Raw genomic sequence first — 16,586 nt, forward strand, 5'->3', positions numbered from 1 at the left:
ATGTGGCCCCTGTATGTAACTGCTGGCAGCGATGGTCACAGGAATGTACGATCGCAGGAAGACTGGGGTCCACACGGCTACGTGACCATACCGAGAGGAAAGACCATCACGTTCGACACTAGCGCACCGGACTTCTTCTGCAGCCACAACTGGAGTAGCAGTTGGCACCGCAGTGACACAGCGAGTTGTTACAAATCGGTTACCTCACGGACAGCTCGGAATCAGTGCCCTGTAGCGCGCATTCCATTCACACCGAGCCACTGCCATTTGCGACTTCAGTGGTGTAAAACGAGAGCTCATTTCAAGACAGGGGAGATGTGTTGAGTGTCCTAAGAATGCTGATTCTGCTCAGTGCCACTGATGGCCATCTGTTGGTTAGATGGAGGCCAGTTGAGGGCCTGCAACCTCAGCCTGTCTGCGTGCTTGACACACTGGACCTACACCTTGAGTTATCGTCTGGGATGCAATTTCGTTCAACTTCTGGAGCACTCTCGCGGCCATCCCAGCCACACTGAGTACAAAACTGTATGTCAATGTGATGCTTCAACTTGATGTGTTGCCATTTATGAGTAGTATTCCCAGGGATGTTTTTCAACACGATAACACTCATCCACATACAGCTGTCGTAAATCAACATACTCTGCAGAGTGTACGCATGTTTGTTGCCTTGACATGAGCTATATAGTAACTGGTACTCAGAGCTGGTGTCGAGCAAGATGTATGCAATGTCCATGGGACAATGACAACCGACCAGCACAGCTGCTGGTACACTTGGTTGGTGTCATGAAACATGGATGCAATGTCCATTGCAGAATGACTAGATCGTACTCATAGTTGATGAGCAACACGTGTGCATGGCCCATGACACGGCGAGTAGAGAGGTGTGTAGTCTCACAACTTATGTTGTCTGGGAACATGGCCGCATTGTCTGTAACTAGGCAAGTGATCAGTGCCATACATCCTACTCACAGCTGATGTCGAGCAACATGGATGTATGACTCATGACAAAATCTCTAGTTGGTTGTGCAGCATCATAGCTACTACTCACATGTGATGCCTAGTAAAACGGGTGCACTGTTCGTGACATGGCGATTAGGCAGGTAATCAGCAACTCAGTTGGTACTCTGGCTAATGTCGAGCAGCATGAATGCGTGGCTCACAACGCAGTGAATCGCTAGGTGAATCGGGACATAGCTGTTTCTCCCTGTTGATGTCGAGCAACACAGATGCGTTGCCCATCACGCAATGAGTAAACAGGTGAGCAGCATCGTAGCTGGTACTCACGGTTGATATCGAGCATTCAGTGCCCACGACATTGTGCGAAGCTCAGCAGTGCGGTAGCTGGTAGTCAAGGCTGATGTTGATTAACATGGAGCAACGTCCATGACACAAGACTATGTGCGTCAGCAGCATTGTAGCTGGTACTCACAGTGGAGGTCAGGCTACACATGTGCATCGCCTATCTCACAATGGCAAGGCAAATGAGCAGTGCCAGAGCTGGTAAAGCTGGTACCAATGGTTGTTGCCGAGCTAAGAGGAATGCATTACGCGTGACACAGTAGCAGGTAGGTGAGCTGTGTTGTAGCTGGTACTCGCAGTTGACACAGGCAGGTGAACAGCAAAATGACACAGTGCCGAAACAAGCCAACAGCACAGTAGATGGTACTCAAGAAGGATATCGAGTAACACGGATGCAATGTTCGTAAGACAGTGACTAGACAGGTCAGCAGTGAGGTAGCTGATACTCACGGTTCATGTCGAGCAGGACGGCGGCCTCCTTGGGCGGGCGGCGGTCGTTGTTGGAGGCTCTGCAGCGCAGGCTGGTGAGCAGGTCGGCCCTCGTGAGGCCGTGCATGGTGAGCTGGGCGCGCATCCGGCCCTTCCCCACCACCGACGACTGGTTGCTCACCAGTCGCTCTTCCCGGTACCACTCCACAGTAGGTGCTGGTTTGCCTGCACATCACATATCTCTTGTGATCAAAGCTCATAAGTAGGCTAAGTTCAACAGCAACCTCCCAGAGACCAAAATTATAGTCGATGCACATCGTTGTCTTTCAGCTATACGGGATTAATGAGCAGTCACATTGCTTACTGGCAGGCGCAGGATATCATGTCACCAGGTAACGGACTGTCAGTGGGTCAAATGTCTCTAGCGATGGTGAGTATTCGTTTGGTGATACTGTTTCTCATCCAAGTATGGGTAAGAGACCCATAAGTCCCTAATGATGGTGAGTCTTTGAATGGCGATATCATGTACCACCTAACTACAGTGATGTATACTTGCTAGGTATAGTTTTGAGAGGACTAGGTAAAGTCATTGAGTTGTTCTCAAAATATTGTCCTCCATGTACCAGTGTTATGCTTTGAGACCTTATACATGTGCCGCTGAAAGCTTAAGCCATTATCTGCCAATTACTTCACGAACGCTTTTACCCTGAATGCAGGATGCCTGCATCTCTGTGTCCTAAAAATCTAATAGTCCTGCAAGTACAGTGGGTATGTCCATAGGGGAAATACAGTAGCGATGGGCAAATAATCTTACTTCCTCCTGGGTTTGTGATCATTTTTGACACTGAAACTTGCTGGCAGATTAAAACTGTACGCCGGACCGAGACTCGAACTCGGGACCTTTGCCTTTCACAGGCAAGTGCTCTACCATCTGAGCTACCTAAGCACGACGCACGCCCCGTACTTGGGTAGCTCAGATGTTAGAGCACTTTCCCTCGAAAGGCCAAGGTCCCGAGTTCGAGGCTCGGTCCGGCACACAGTTTTAATCTGCCAGGGAGTTTCATATCAGCGTACACTCCGTTGCAGAGTGAAAATCTCTTTCTGGTCATTTTTGACATTCCTGGAAATGAGCCACGGTGGACATAATGTAAAATCTTTCAGTCCATTTTTCAATGAAAGAAGAAGATGGTGACCAATTACCCAATACTCTCGATCCAGTCTTCTCCAAGCTGTGAGTACTGTAAAAAGTACTTGCTCCAGTAGAGAGCTAATGAGCTCCTATGAGGTAGTGCATGTATTCTAAAGATTTCAAAAGTCATTTGTATATAGTATTTGTTCTTAATTGTTGATTAAAAAGTCTGTCGCCCTTACAACTAGTCTGAAATTTAGCCTTCCGATTAGCTGATACGTCACCAACGGCAATTTAAGATCATGTTCTCAAATGCCGTAGAGATATAATGTATTTCATTTGGTCAGTGGGTCAAGTATAACTAGCCATTTCACAAATTTAGTTCATCGGGACAGGTTTAGTTGTTTGTATGACTTAAGCAGACAACAAAAATAGTGAGGCGAAGGTTACAGTTTAATGATGAGATCACCAGAAACGAATGACGCAGAAAATCAGTCGTAATATTTATATACTTAATTGTCATAGAATTTTGAAATGGCACCTAGCGTTTGTATGTCGTCATAATGAAGTCTGCAACTCTCTTCTGATCTTGGGAACATAACCCCGTTGCGTTTCTTGAAGCAGTTAGTTCTGTGATAATGGAATATCATTACGAGAGACGAACGCAGTTTCTATCGATCATTCCGCACGCAACACTCTGTCTTTTATATATGGCATAGAATTTGTACAACACATTTAGTTCTTAACTACGAGGAATCCTTATGCGACACCACAGAATACCACACAAGAGTTCAAAAAGGCACCGTTATTTTCGTCAAAGCACTATCCATACTGTGAAGATATGAAGATTGTGGTTGAGAAGCCTCTAAAGTGTAACAGAGTGATAGTTAAATATTATTCGGTGGCCGAGTCGTTCGTGTACAGACACTCGTAAGCCAGTAACTGAACAAGACATTCTACAGTCACCCTGAGTATTTTATAAAGAGATAATAGCCATTGAACAGTAAGCCGCTGTAATTTTCTACTTAAAAGATTCAGCCTTTCTACAATATTAAGAGTGAGAATTAGTTCCTTCTGGCGACTGCTATGATCAAAGCTGATAGTGTACTCATTTTCTCGTATTGTTTGAGAAACTATAAAATAAAGTAAAAATCTTCGTAACAGCATTGCGCCTCTTAGGGGCTACTCCGGCGAACCATGGAAGATGCCATGTTTGCAACACTAACGAAAAATATCATTTCTGTCTTTTAGAGAATTAATAAATAATGCGTTACCTGTATTTCTTACATATGCTAACTTATCTTGTATACAGAACATTGTCATTAAAAACAATCTCATTGATTGAGAAATCTGGCTGCCCAAAATTTATCCAAAGTGAATGATTACTTTTTGGGACGTAGAACTTCACTGACAAACAAAAGATGTTTTTGTACACTCAGAAGAATAGAATGGGAGATTAGATTTTAGTCATTCAGAAGCGGGAAGAAATGCATCTCAAGGAGACTGCAAAATATTTCACATAGTTATCACTTCCCAGCATGTTACTGTGAGACGTTTTAATTTTTTAATAGGAGACTCTGATGTGGGCACTGTATTTACCAGTCGCTATAATTCGTACCGCGTTCCTTACATCAATGGAAATTCATTTCTATGATTACACCATGAAAGTACTATGTACTCATTAGTCGTAATTTTTAATGTGTTTTCTTAAAGGTGGGTTGGACGCTATGCAAAAAATGATGAAGAGCTTTCACACTGCCACCAGGATGGAAACCCAGGAGTTTTTCATGAAACGTGTACGCTGGAAGGTCTACATTCCTACATATGCAAAAAATGTCTTACTGAGTGGAAGGAGAGCAAAGAACGCTATCGGAATATTGAGAATGACATGAAATTGGTTTCTGAAGGAGAATAGAGAAGTCCATAGGAAATGAATCATATGCACAGTTTGGCACGATGAAGATGAAATCAATGCAAGTCATTGATATACAATGACATACTTTTAAAACGTTCAGGTATGCTAAACACTCAGTAGCAAGTACTTGGTAAATGCGATACTACCTCACTAATTTTCAGGGGCTAGAGAGTGAACGGAAAGAGCACAGAGTCGGGAGAATGAGAGAACAACTGACAAAAACGGAAAACATATTGAGCTAACGAGCCTGTAATAGATGCTGTCTTTCTTGTGTTTCGTTAAGTAAGTACTGGGATGAGGTTGTAAAATAATTTTTATGGTAAGTGAAGAATTTATCAGAAGGTGAATGTTAAAAACGCCATAAAATTTTTTGATGAACAGATTACGAAAATTATGGTAGAAAATGTGAATGCTAATGCTGAAGAGTATCACAGGCACTCTAATGACAAGGTAACCAACAATGTGATTAGTAGGTCATAGGAATGGAAGGTAAATACAACAACACTACTGGAAAAATGAAGCAAGTAAATCAAATCAAACACCTCTAGGTATCTTAAACAAGAACGGGATGACTTGCAGTAAATAAATAAAATCTAGCATATCAATTTCGAAGCAAGCAGTAAAGTAAAAGAAATAAGTAATATGTGAAAAGCTGATCTAAAGATCGAAAGAAAATCTTAGATAAATGGAGTGCGATTTAGTACAGATCAGAATCATGGACGACAAAGAAGAAAAGTGGAAAGAGACAGAGTACAGAGGAAGTCAGAAAAAGATACGCTGGAATTAAAAAGCCTAGGTGTTAATACGTGACTCTGAGGGGTTATAGTAGAAGATAGCTTATAAAGCGGAACTACGAAGTTGTTATGTATTGTGAAAAAGAAAAAAGAACAACAGAATGTATCGAAAGATGGACAGTCAATATAGTGTAAAGAAGGGAGCCAAAAAAAAAAAAAATGCTGTTCAGTGGTTCGCAGTGCGGACGAAAGACCGCACAAAAGATAATCTGAAGTAAGATCACGCAACTACTCGCCTTGTGCAGATACAAGATTCCAGCCGGCGCAGCACAGGCCGCGGTGTACTGACCTCCAAAGACGTCGCAGCTGAGGGAGAGACTGGAGCCCTCGGTGTAGGGCCCCACGACCGATGTCCGGTTGTTGCCCTTCTCGTCCACAATCACCAGGTCTTCCGGGGGCTCTGGGACAGAATCAGAACTGCATTTCTTTGCTGTGTTTCCTCTGTAACGGCACATTAGAGTTCAGTAACAGTAGCATAATTATTGAACTTAAATTCTCGAAACTAATGGGATGTCAGGGAGTGCTATGAAAGGTTAGACTGAAATTACACGTCATCATAAAAGGAAGCGTAAAAATAAATTCTGAAAACTTAATAACCTGTTTTCGAGGACACAGGGTGTTACATAGTGCAATCGTTGTATAAGTCTCAGCAGCGGAAAAGTAATTTATTTATTACTAGTGTTCTCTAACAGATACAGAAAACTAAAGAAGTTATCAGTAATATATCATATTTATGACACATTAATACACATTTATGACACAGTATTAACACATGCTTAATCTTTCATATCGGTTCCGACGTACTGTTCGATTTAAATTCACATCTTGTGGACACGTTCTCCGTTTGTTTTGCTTCAAGTGTACATTCATTTTATGTTTGTAGGCATTTTTTCAGTTGCATATAAATGGTTCATACATATTTCTTTTACGTAAAATTTTTATAATGTAAAATTATAGTAAATTCACTTACGTGCTATACCCAGTCAGGAGTAAGCATTATCTGTGCTTTTAAGCGAAGGGGAGATAGATAGAATGTAGGTTCGTTAATGTGGATAGTTATAAAATACCGTTAGATAATGTGTTGGGTTGTGTTATTTGCACTGCGATTTGTGGGAAAGCAAGTCAAAAGAGGTACTTTAACTCGCAAGTGCAAAGTGAATTCGGATCGGAGAGCTACAGTAGAGCAATAAAGTTTACTGTTACGTCCGCCTGGAGCATGTCAAGTTTGGTGGCTGCTGGACCCTGATTTAAAAAGTATGGTTGGAAGGGGTATTAAGAGACGCTTACTACTAAGAATTAATAATAATGTTAATGAGGGAGCAACGTGTATACTAACTGTTGCCTGTGAATGAGCGGTGCAGATGAAGATATACCAACTTTCTGTGAGCATTTTAATTTGAGAAGTATATTAAAAGTGTTAAATAATTGGGAGGGCATAGCACAAATGTTGTGAGGAGTGGAACAATAAAGAAAAATGCCCATATTGTTTTAACAAATAAATTTAACCAAGCGTTTACTCTTTACTAGTGCAAGATACTATTTTCTCTAAAATCACGCGTAAAATTATATGTATATGTAATCCTTCATTTGTTCATCTGATGGCCTTCTTCTACGATTTTCACTCTCCAGGCTTCCCACCAGTACTAAATTGGAGATCCCTTGATGCCTCAGAACGTGTCCTACCAATCGATCCCTTCTTCTAGTCCAGTTGTGCCACAAATGCCTCTTCTCCCTGATTCTCGTAGGTACCTCTTGATTAGTTACGTGATCTACCCCTCTAACCTTCAGCATTATTCTATTCTCTTCTTGTCTAAACTATCCATCGTCCATGTTTCACTTCCATACATAGCTACACTCCGTGCCAATACTTTCAGAAAAGACGTCCTGACCCTTAAATCTATACTCGATGTTAACAAATTTCTTTTCTTCAGAAACGCTTTCCTTGGCATTTCCAGATTACATTTTATATCCTCCCTACTTCGATAGTTATTAGTCATTTTACTTCCAAAAATGCAAAACTCATTTACAAATACTAGTGTCTCATTTACTAATCTAATTCCCTCAGCATCACCTGATTTAATTCGACTACATTCCTTTACTTTTGTTTTGCTTTTATTGACGTCCATCTAATATCCTCTATTGAAGACATTGCCCATTCCGTTCAACTGCTCTTCCAGGCCCTTTGCTGTCTCTGACAGAATTACATTGACGTCGGCAAACCTCAGAGTTTTTATTTCTTCTCCCTGAGTTTTAATTCCTACTTCAAATTTATCTTTGGCTTCCTTTAGTGTTTGTTCAACGTACAGATTGAACAACATCGGCCGGCGTTTGACTTTACGCCTTAACATCATCGACAAACCTAAATGTTTTTTTTCTTCTTTCTGTATTTAATTCCTATTCCAAATTTTTCTTTTGTTTCCTTTACTACTTTCTCAGTATTCAAATTGAATATTATTGGTGAGTGAGACACTGGTGTCCATGTCTCACTCACTTCTCAACTGTTGCCCCTCTTTCGTGTCCCTCGACTCTTATAACAGCCATCTGGTTTCTGTACAAATTGTGAATAGTCTTTCGGTCACTGTATATTACCCCTGCTACCTTCAAAATTTGAAAAAGAGTAGCCCAGTCTACACTGTCAATAGCTTCCTCTAAGTCTACAAATGCTATAAACATAGGTATGACTTTCCTTAATCTAGCTTCCAAGATACGTCGTACGGTCCGTATTGCCTCGCGTGTTCCCACATTTCTACTGAATCCAAACTGATCTCACCAAAGGTCGTCTTCTATCAGTTTTTCCATTCGTCTGCAAAGTACTTTGCAAGCGTGATTTATTAAATTAATAGCTCGATAATTTTCACACCTGTCAGCACCTGCTTTCTTTGGAATTGGAATTATTATATCCTTCTTGAAGTCTGAGGATATTTCGCCTGTCTCACACATCTTGCATCTCATACATCTGCTTATGATATCGTATATTTAATATCCATTCGTATATCTGGTTTCTGTAATGCGCTTGTGGTGTGCTTGATCGCATATGAGTGCGAATATGCGCACGCAAGCTGTGTATGAAAACGTGAAACAAGGTTTAAGAAGCGAGTTACTCAACTACTTCATGTTGAGTTAATTAGCATCCAATGTGTTGAGCAACAGTTGAACTACGTCGACCCAGACAGAATTCGGGGAAATTACTGAAGATTATCCTTATTTGAGTACCATACAGCAGTTTACAGAAGAGAATAGCTACAGATTATCAAGGAACACTCGACATTATAATCGCTACACAATCACTTGTCAGACTGGAGAAACAATGACCACCTTGTTGCTGTGTTAAGCTTCCAATAGTCGGGTCTGTTTTCAAATTTTTGTATTGTTTTGAAAGATTCTCCACATTCATCTTCTCGAAATCTTGCTCTGGTTTGATACACAAGTCTTTTTTGAGAGTTATAAGATTTAAAAATAATGCAATGATTCCATTAACATGATCAGATGTGAAGCTCTGGGAGGAATAAGTGTGATATAGGCAACAACCCAGTAGAACAAGTAATGTTTGATATCTATATTACTTCCTTCCACTTCGAATACAAATCAGCGGCACATTTTGCTTCATAGTTTTTTTGCTATCCTAAATAATTTTGCATAATCGATCTGACTTTCGTCTACTAGAGATTTTAACTTTAAATGTTAATCTATCTTTGGCATAAATATAAGAGTATCTGTTGCGAGTTTTGCGCAATTTTATTTTCTATCTTGTTTTACACGACGTATTTAATTATATGAGGATGTAATTTCAGATCGTTAAATCAATAACGAGCATATTAATAAAATAAAAACATGTACTTTGCATCTGCTGTTGAATTATTATTACCTTTTTGGCTTCAAGGTAATCTACCTTCAAGACATAATGAGTGAATAACTATCAAATATTTGAGATAAAGTAAGTTTGATGTACTTGTGGGTTGTTAAAGTTCCCTAGATAAGAAACTACTAGTACAACACATTATCTGTTGCACAAAAATTTGCAAATTTAGAATCTTCCCCCTTGGGACCGAATTTCTGCGGCCCCCATTTGACAATAGGAACCCTTAGTGACATGTGAAAGTCTCGTCAGCTTTCTATTCTAACACTTTCGGTGTTTCCTCTCTAAGTGTACCATTTTTGTCAGACGTGTTCAAACATCCTAACGACTTCGAATCTGAAAGAAAACTGTTAATGTAAACGTGACAACTCAGGCTAAGCTTATCTTGCACATGCAGGTAGAGTTGAGTGCTACTTGAAGCTTTGTGAGCGAGCTGTTTTACAGTTTAATTATTCTGGACTCTACAATTGTTCCGTGATTACATGGTCCCTACTTCCTTCTAACAGCGTCTAATTAGCCTGCGCCAACGGACCTTTGATTTCACAACACTCTGTGGCTGACAGAAGACTAATCTGTATTCAATGGTGCTTAGGCAAAAGAACCAGAGACAAATGTTAGCAGAATAGAGTCTGATAATCTAGCAACTGTTTAGACAAAATATCTCCTCTGACTTATCTTAATATTTCCGGGAAGTACTGAGTGTATTACGATGTAGTTTAAATTAATATTCAAATCTGAACATCAACTCTGTGTAAGAGTGTTGCAAATCTGATGAATGTCTTATTCTTTTGTCTTAATTTTTAGGAAAGTGTTCTAGTGTAGGCTACTACAACGACAATCGCAGAAAAATATCTGGACATGCTTCTGTTTACGTAATATATTTTAAACCATTTTCATCCCCAAATTAAGACATGCATTTGACATTAACAGGCTTTTCCAGTCCGGGAACGCCCATTTCGCCAGTGTTACTCTGTTTTTTATGTGCTCTTTGCTCCGTCTGTCATGGTTTATTTTGCGCCTAGGTAGTAGAATTCCTTAACTTCGTGTGTTTCGTGGTCCACAATTCTGATGTTAAGTTTTTGATATTCTCATTTCTGCTGCTTCTCATTACTTTCTTTTTTCTTAATTTTACTATCAGTCCATTTTCTCTGCTCATCACGCTGTTCATTCCATTCAATACATCCTGTAATTCTTCTTCACTTTCACCGAGGATACCAATGTCATCAGCGAATCTTGTGATTGATGCCCTTTCACCTTAAATTTTAATGCCACTTTGGACTTTTCTTATATTTCCGTCATTGCTTCTTCTGTACATAATCTGAGTAAAGGTGTGCAAGACTACACCTCAGTCTTACACCCTTTTTAATCCGAGAACCTCGTTCTTGCTCATCCAGTCTTATTTTACCTTCTTGGTTCTTATAAATATTGTACATTACCTTACATATATATTGAACGTCTTGCACGGTATTACATTGTGAATCGCTTTTTCCAGCTAGACAAACGCAATGTATGTGTCTTGATTTTTCTTGTCGTGCTTCCATTATCAACCGCAACGTCAGAACTGCCCCCCTGTGGCTTTACGGTTCCTAAAGCCAAACTGATGGTCATCTAACAGATTCTCAAGTATATTTTCCATTCTGCTGAATATTATTCTAATTAAAAACTTGTATGCATGAGCTGTGAAGCTGACTGTGCGAAAATTGTCTCCCATTGTTGGCTCTTGCTATCTTCGGAATTGTTTGGATGATGGTTTTCTTAATGTCTAACAATTTATCGCCTACCTCATATATTCTACTCTCCAACGTGAATAGCCGTCTTGTTGCCACTTCCCCCAATAAGTTTAGAAATTCATATGACATGTTATGTACCCCTTCTGTCTGATGTGATACTAAGTCGTCCTGTTGTTGTTGTTGTTGTGGTCTTCAGTCCTGAGATTGGTTTGATGCAGCTCTCCATGCTACTCTATCCTGTGCAAGCTTCTTCATCTCCCAGTACCTACTGCAACCTACATCCTTCTGAATCTGCTTAGTGTATTCATCTCTTGGTCTCCCTCTACGATTTTTACCCTCCACGCTGCCCTCCAATGCTAAATTTGTGATCCCTTGATGCCTCAAAACATGTCCTACCAACCGATCCCTTCTTCTAGTCAAGTTGTGCCACAAACTTCTCTTCTCCCCAATCCTATTCAATACCTCCTCATTAGTTACGTGATCTACCCACCTTCTTCTGTAGCACCACATTTCGAAAGCTTCTATTATCTTCTTGTCCATACTAGTTATCGTCCATGTTTCACTTCCATACATGGCTACACTCCATACAAATGCTTTCAGAAACGACTTCCTGACACTTAAATCTATACTCGATGTTAACAAATTTCTCTTCTTCAGAAACGATTTCCTTGCCATTGCCAGTCTACATTTTATATCCTCTCTACTTCGACCATCATCAGTTATTTTACTCCCTAAATAGCAAAACTCCTTTACTACTTTAAGTGTCTCATTTCCTAATCTAATTCCCTCAGCATCACCCGATTTAATTTGACTACATTCCATTATCCTCGTTTTGCTTTTGTTGATGTTCATCTTATATCATCCTTTCAAGACACTGGCCATTCCGTTCAACTGCTCTTCCAAGTCCTTTGCTGTCTCTCACAGAATTACAATGTCATCGGCGAACCTCAAAGTTTTTACTTCTTCTCCATGAATTTTAATACCTAGTCCGAATTTTTCTTTTGTTTCCTTTACTGCTTGCTCAATATACAGATTGAACAACATCGGGGAGAGGCTACAACCCTGTCTCACTCCTTTCCCAACCACTGCTTCCCTTTCATGCCCCTCGACTCTTATAACTGCCATCTGGTTTCTGTACAAATTGTAAATAGCCTTTCGCTCCCTGTGTTTTACCCCTGCCACCTTCAGAATTTGAAAGAGAGTATTCCAGTTAAAATTGTCAAAATCTTTCACTAAGTCTACAAATGCTAGAAACGTAGGTTTGCCTTTTCTTAATCTTTCTTCTAAGATAAGTCGTAAGGTTAGTATTGCCTTAAGTGTTCCAACATTTCTACGGAATCCAAACTGATCTTCCCCGAGGTCCGCTTCTACCAGTTTTTCCATTCGTCTGTAAAGAATTCGCGTTAGTATTTTGCAGCTGAGACTTATTAAACTGATAGTTCGGTAATTTTCACATCTGTCAACACCTGCTTTCTTTGGGATTGGAATTATTATATTCTTCTTGAAGTCTGAGGGTATTTCACCTGTCTCATACATCTTGCTCACCAAATGGTAGAGTTTTGTCAGGACTGGCTCTCCCAAGGCCGTCAGTAGTTCTAATGGAATGTTGTCTACTCCCGGGGCCTTGTTTCGACTAAGCTCTTTTAAATCCTGATTGTATGAGTGGATCCCCTGTCGATTTCTGTTTAATCACGTCATCCGGCAAGTCTTCACCCTCGTAGAGGCCTTTAATGTACTCATTCCACATGCTCACTCTCTCCTTTGCATTAATTCGCATTGCATTCTTGTTAATGCCCTTAATTTCAATTTCGGCAAAAGTTGTTTAGCCTTACTATTAGCTGCGTCTGACCTTTCGACCAACATTTGCTTTTTGATGTCTTCATATGTTTCATTTGTCTTAGCTTTGCTGTACTTCCTATTTTTTTCGTTCCTAAGTCACTTTTACTTTTGTATTGTTGAAATTCCCAGAACATTTTTGTACTTCCTTCTTTCATCGATCAACTGAAGTATTTCTTCTGTTATCCATGATTTCTCGCAGTCACCTTACTCGTGCCTACGGTTTTGTTTCCAACATTTGTGATTACCCTTTTTGGAGGCGTCCATTCCTCTTTAGCTGAACTGCACACAGGGGATATTCATTATCGCAGCATCTAAAGCCTCAGGCACTTTGAGGAGTATCTCTTTCTTCGTTAGTACTTCTGTATCCCACCTCACTTGCGCCTTGATTCTTTCTGACTAGTCTCAGATTTCAGCCTACTCTTGTAAACTAAATTGTAATGTGAGTCTAAACCTGATCCTGGATAAGCCTTACAATCCAACATCTGATTTCAGATTAGTTGCCTGACCGCGATGTAGTCTAACTGGATTCTTTCCGTATCTCTCGGTCTTTTCCAAGTATTCCTCCTCCCTTTGAACAGAGTATCCGCTATTACTAAATGATATTTGTTGTAGAACTGAATCAGTATTTCTCCTTTCTTGTTCCTACTGCTAAGTCCCCATTCTCTCATGACTCTTTTTTCTCTTCCCTCACCTACAACTACATACCAGTTCCCAAAGACTATTGGATTTTCATCTCCTTTTACGCACTGAAATAGCCGTTCAATATTCTGATATACTTTCTCCATCTCTTCATCTTCGGCTGGAGACGTTGTCATTCATAACTGTATTATTTTTATAGCTATTAGTTTCCAGTCTTTTGATGACAACTGCTCTATCACTCAGCTATTCACAGTATTTCATCCGTTATCCCATGCAGATATATACCAAGCCGCACGCTGCTTGATATGGTGAAATCGCCCAATGTTCTTCTACATAGAAAGGCATAGCTATTTTAGTTTTTGCATTAACTTACAAAAAGTCACTCCCCTTCTTGCGTTTCTTTCACGTAGGGTAAATACATTGTGTTATTCATATCTCCCGTGAACAAGGACTCGGTGGTTGGTGAATGGATTTGTGCCTGACGCAGATTTGGCCACTGATATTGACACAATCTTATATCATCTTTCCTTGTATGGTGATCACGTATCTCGCTCTGTTCTGAAACCAAGTCAGACAATTAATTTAGTAACATCATGTTTTTGAAAAATTTTGTTTGACTGTCACGTTTTTGTGAAACTGAAAATCACGTTTGTACCTAGTGGATACAATTATTCCTTTCCCGGCGGAGGTTCGAGTCCTCCCTCGGGCATGGGTGTGTGTGTGTGTGTGTGTGTGTGTGTGTGTGTGTGTGTGTGTGTGTGTTTGTCCTTAGGATAATTTAGGTTAAGTAGTATGTAAGCTTAGGGACTGATGACCTAAGCAGTTAAGTCCCATAAGATTTCACACACATGTGAACATTTATTCCTTTCCCCTTGTACTAATGTTTCGTAAATCACGTACACTGCTACCCTCCTATATCTCCAATGATTGTGGACTTCCCATTCACTTAAAGAATTATTTATTCTGCTGCTCAGCTAATCAACTTTACGTGTCATTTTTGTTCTGTTCCACGATATCGGCTAAGTGCAGGGTGAACAGGAACCACCCTCCCCCCAGAAAAAATTTCAGAGGTTGTTCAGGGATATTTTCTGAGTATTTTGGTGCAAGGAATAAGTGATCTCTGGTGGTTCGTGACAGAGGAAATGCATTTAACTTGATTTCTTACCCCTTACATCGGCACTGCATTGATAAAGGCTGCACAACTGTGGAACATGTGTCGGCCCATACGCCTCTCACTCATTCGTTCACTGAATCGAATGGAAAAGGAACAAGACGACACTGTGCCGACATGTTCCCGCTGCTACGGCAACCACATCACAGCACTTTTGAATCTCTACACACGCACGCCAGAGTATCGGGAGCCTTTCGTGTTATTACGCTTTGCTGACTGCGTATTGAAAGCTTTTCACTGCTTTGGAAGTTTCTTCACACAAACAAACATCATTCTCGTACCAAATCCGAATAAATCAAAATCATATTGTTACTCTGTAACGAGTCAAGGCATACTACAGGTTCCTGATGGCAAAATACTCCGAAAACATCTCAGAGCAGCTCAGATATTTTGTCGGTGAAGTTCTGGTTCATCCAGTGTAAGGAAACTAAAATACACCTCGTCAAGGTATTAATGATTCATTGGTTCAAATGGTTCAAATGGCTCTGAGCACTATGGGACTGCTGAGGTCATAAGTCCCCCAGAACTTAGAACTACTTAAACCTAACTAACCTAAGGACAACACACACACCCATGCCCGAGGCAGGATTCGAACCTGCGACCGTAGCGGTCGCGCTGTTCCAGACTGTAGCGCCAGAACCGCTCGGCCACCAGCGGCCGGCAATGATTCATTCTCACTTACAACCTATCCCATGCCTTCACAAGCCTCCGACAGGTGGAGCTATGCCTATGATCCTAAATAGCCTCACACTCCTTTGCTGATTGCGTATTATAGGCTTTCTCACTGTTGTGGAAGTTTCTTGACAGAAACAAACATAATTGTAATTAGAAAGCCGAATAAATCATAACGATATTATTCTTCCGTAACGCGTCAACGCATACTACAGGTTCCTGATTTCTCAGTACTGAACAACTTCCGAAATTTTGTCGGTGAAGTTCTGGTTCATCTCGTGTAAGGAAGCCAAAATAGACCTCGTCAAGGTGTAAGCACAGTAATAAAGAAATTATCTAAATGCGTGGAGTCTGTTCTTTCGGACATAACAACTCACAGACGGCAGGTGGCAGCACTAACAAGAGATGTGCATAACGCACGTTGGAGGAATACGGAAAACAATGTGGTCATTGTCTTAATGCGGAAATGAAGCGATTTATCTGACGTCCTAAAGGGCATGATCACTGGCTTTCGTACCAGTACGGCTAAGTTTCTTGCGTCCCACTGTGGTTGAAGTATACTGTACAGTGCAAATGGCGCTACCCAAAACCGACGCCGATGCAAATGTGATACAACACAGACCATAGTTGACTGGGGCGAACGACGGCTGCTGAGATATTTACGGGCGAATAGACTTGCAACTATTGAGCAACTGACCGTCCAGATGAACAAAGGAGCTACCAGATGTGTCTCCTGTAAAACAGTTCAGGAAACGTGCTGCATATAAACCTCCGCAGCAAGCACCTGGTTCATGCACCTATGGTGACTCCTGTTTATTGGTAAAGAAGAAAGGTAGGAATTTGTGCGTAAGTACTGTATGCCGACAGCTGACTTTTCAGATTGCCATTGGCGTGTATGGCTTTGCAACAGTCGTCGGAGGAGGGAAAGTTATGGTCTGGGGACCGCTTTCATGGTATTCCCTGGATGATCTCGTCATTCTGCTGGAGTGAACAAGTATGCATCTATGCTCGCAGACGATGTCCACCCCTGCAGGCAGATTTTTTGCTCGGCACGATGGCATCTGCCAGCAGTACAATGCAGCAAATCACACAGCTCGCAGTGTATGTGACTGA

At 40.9% G+C, this 16,586-nt stretch overlaps 1 protein-coding gene across 1 annotated transcript in view; it reads right to left on the reverse strand.

Annotated features, from left to right (window-relative positions):
- The window catches only part of LOC124795640 (hemicentin-2-like), a 729,491-nt gene that overhangs the window by 354,992 nt on the left and 357,913 nt on the right, over positions 1-16,586 (reverse strand). The window contains exons 4-5 of the mRNA XM_047259713.1: positions 5,856-5,966; positions 1,750-1,953 (exon numbers count right to left, since the gene is read on the reverse strand). Of these exons, the coding sequence (XP_047115669.1) occupies positions 1,750-1,953; positions 5,856-5,966 (315 nt within the window). The remainder of the gene's footprint in view (positions 1-1,749; positions 1,954-5,855; positions 5,967-16,586) is intronic.

The sequence above is a fragment of the Schistocerca piceifrons genome, chromosome 4, assembly GCF_021461385.2.
Source record: "Schistocerca piceifrons isolate TAMUIC-IGC-003096 chromosome 4, iqSchPice1.1, whole genome shotgun sequence".
In the NCBI taxonomy this organism is placed as follows: Eukaryota; Metazoa; Arthropoda; class Insecta; order Orthoptera; family Acrididae; genus Schistocerca; species Schistocerca piceifrons.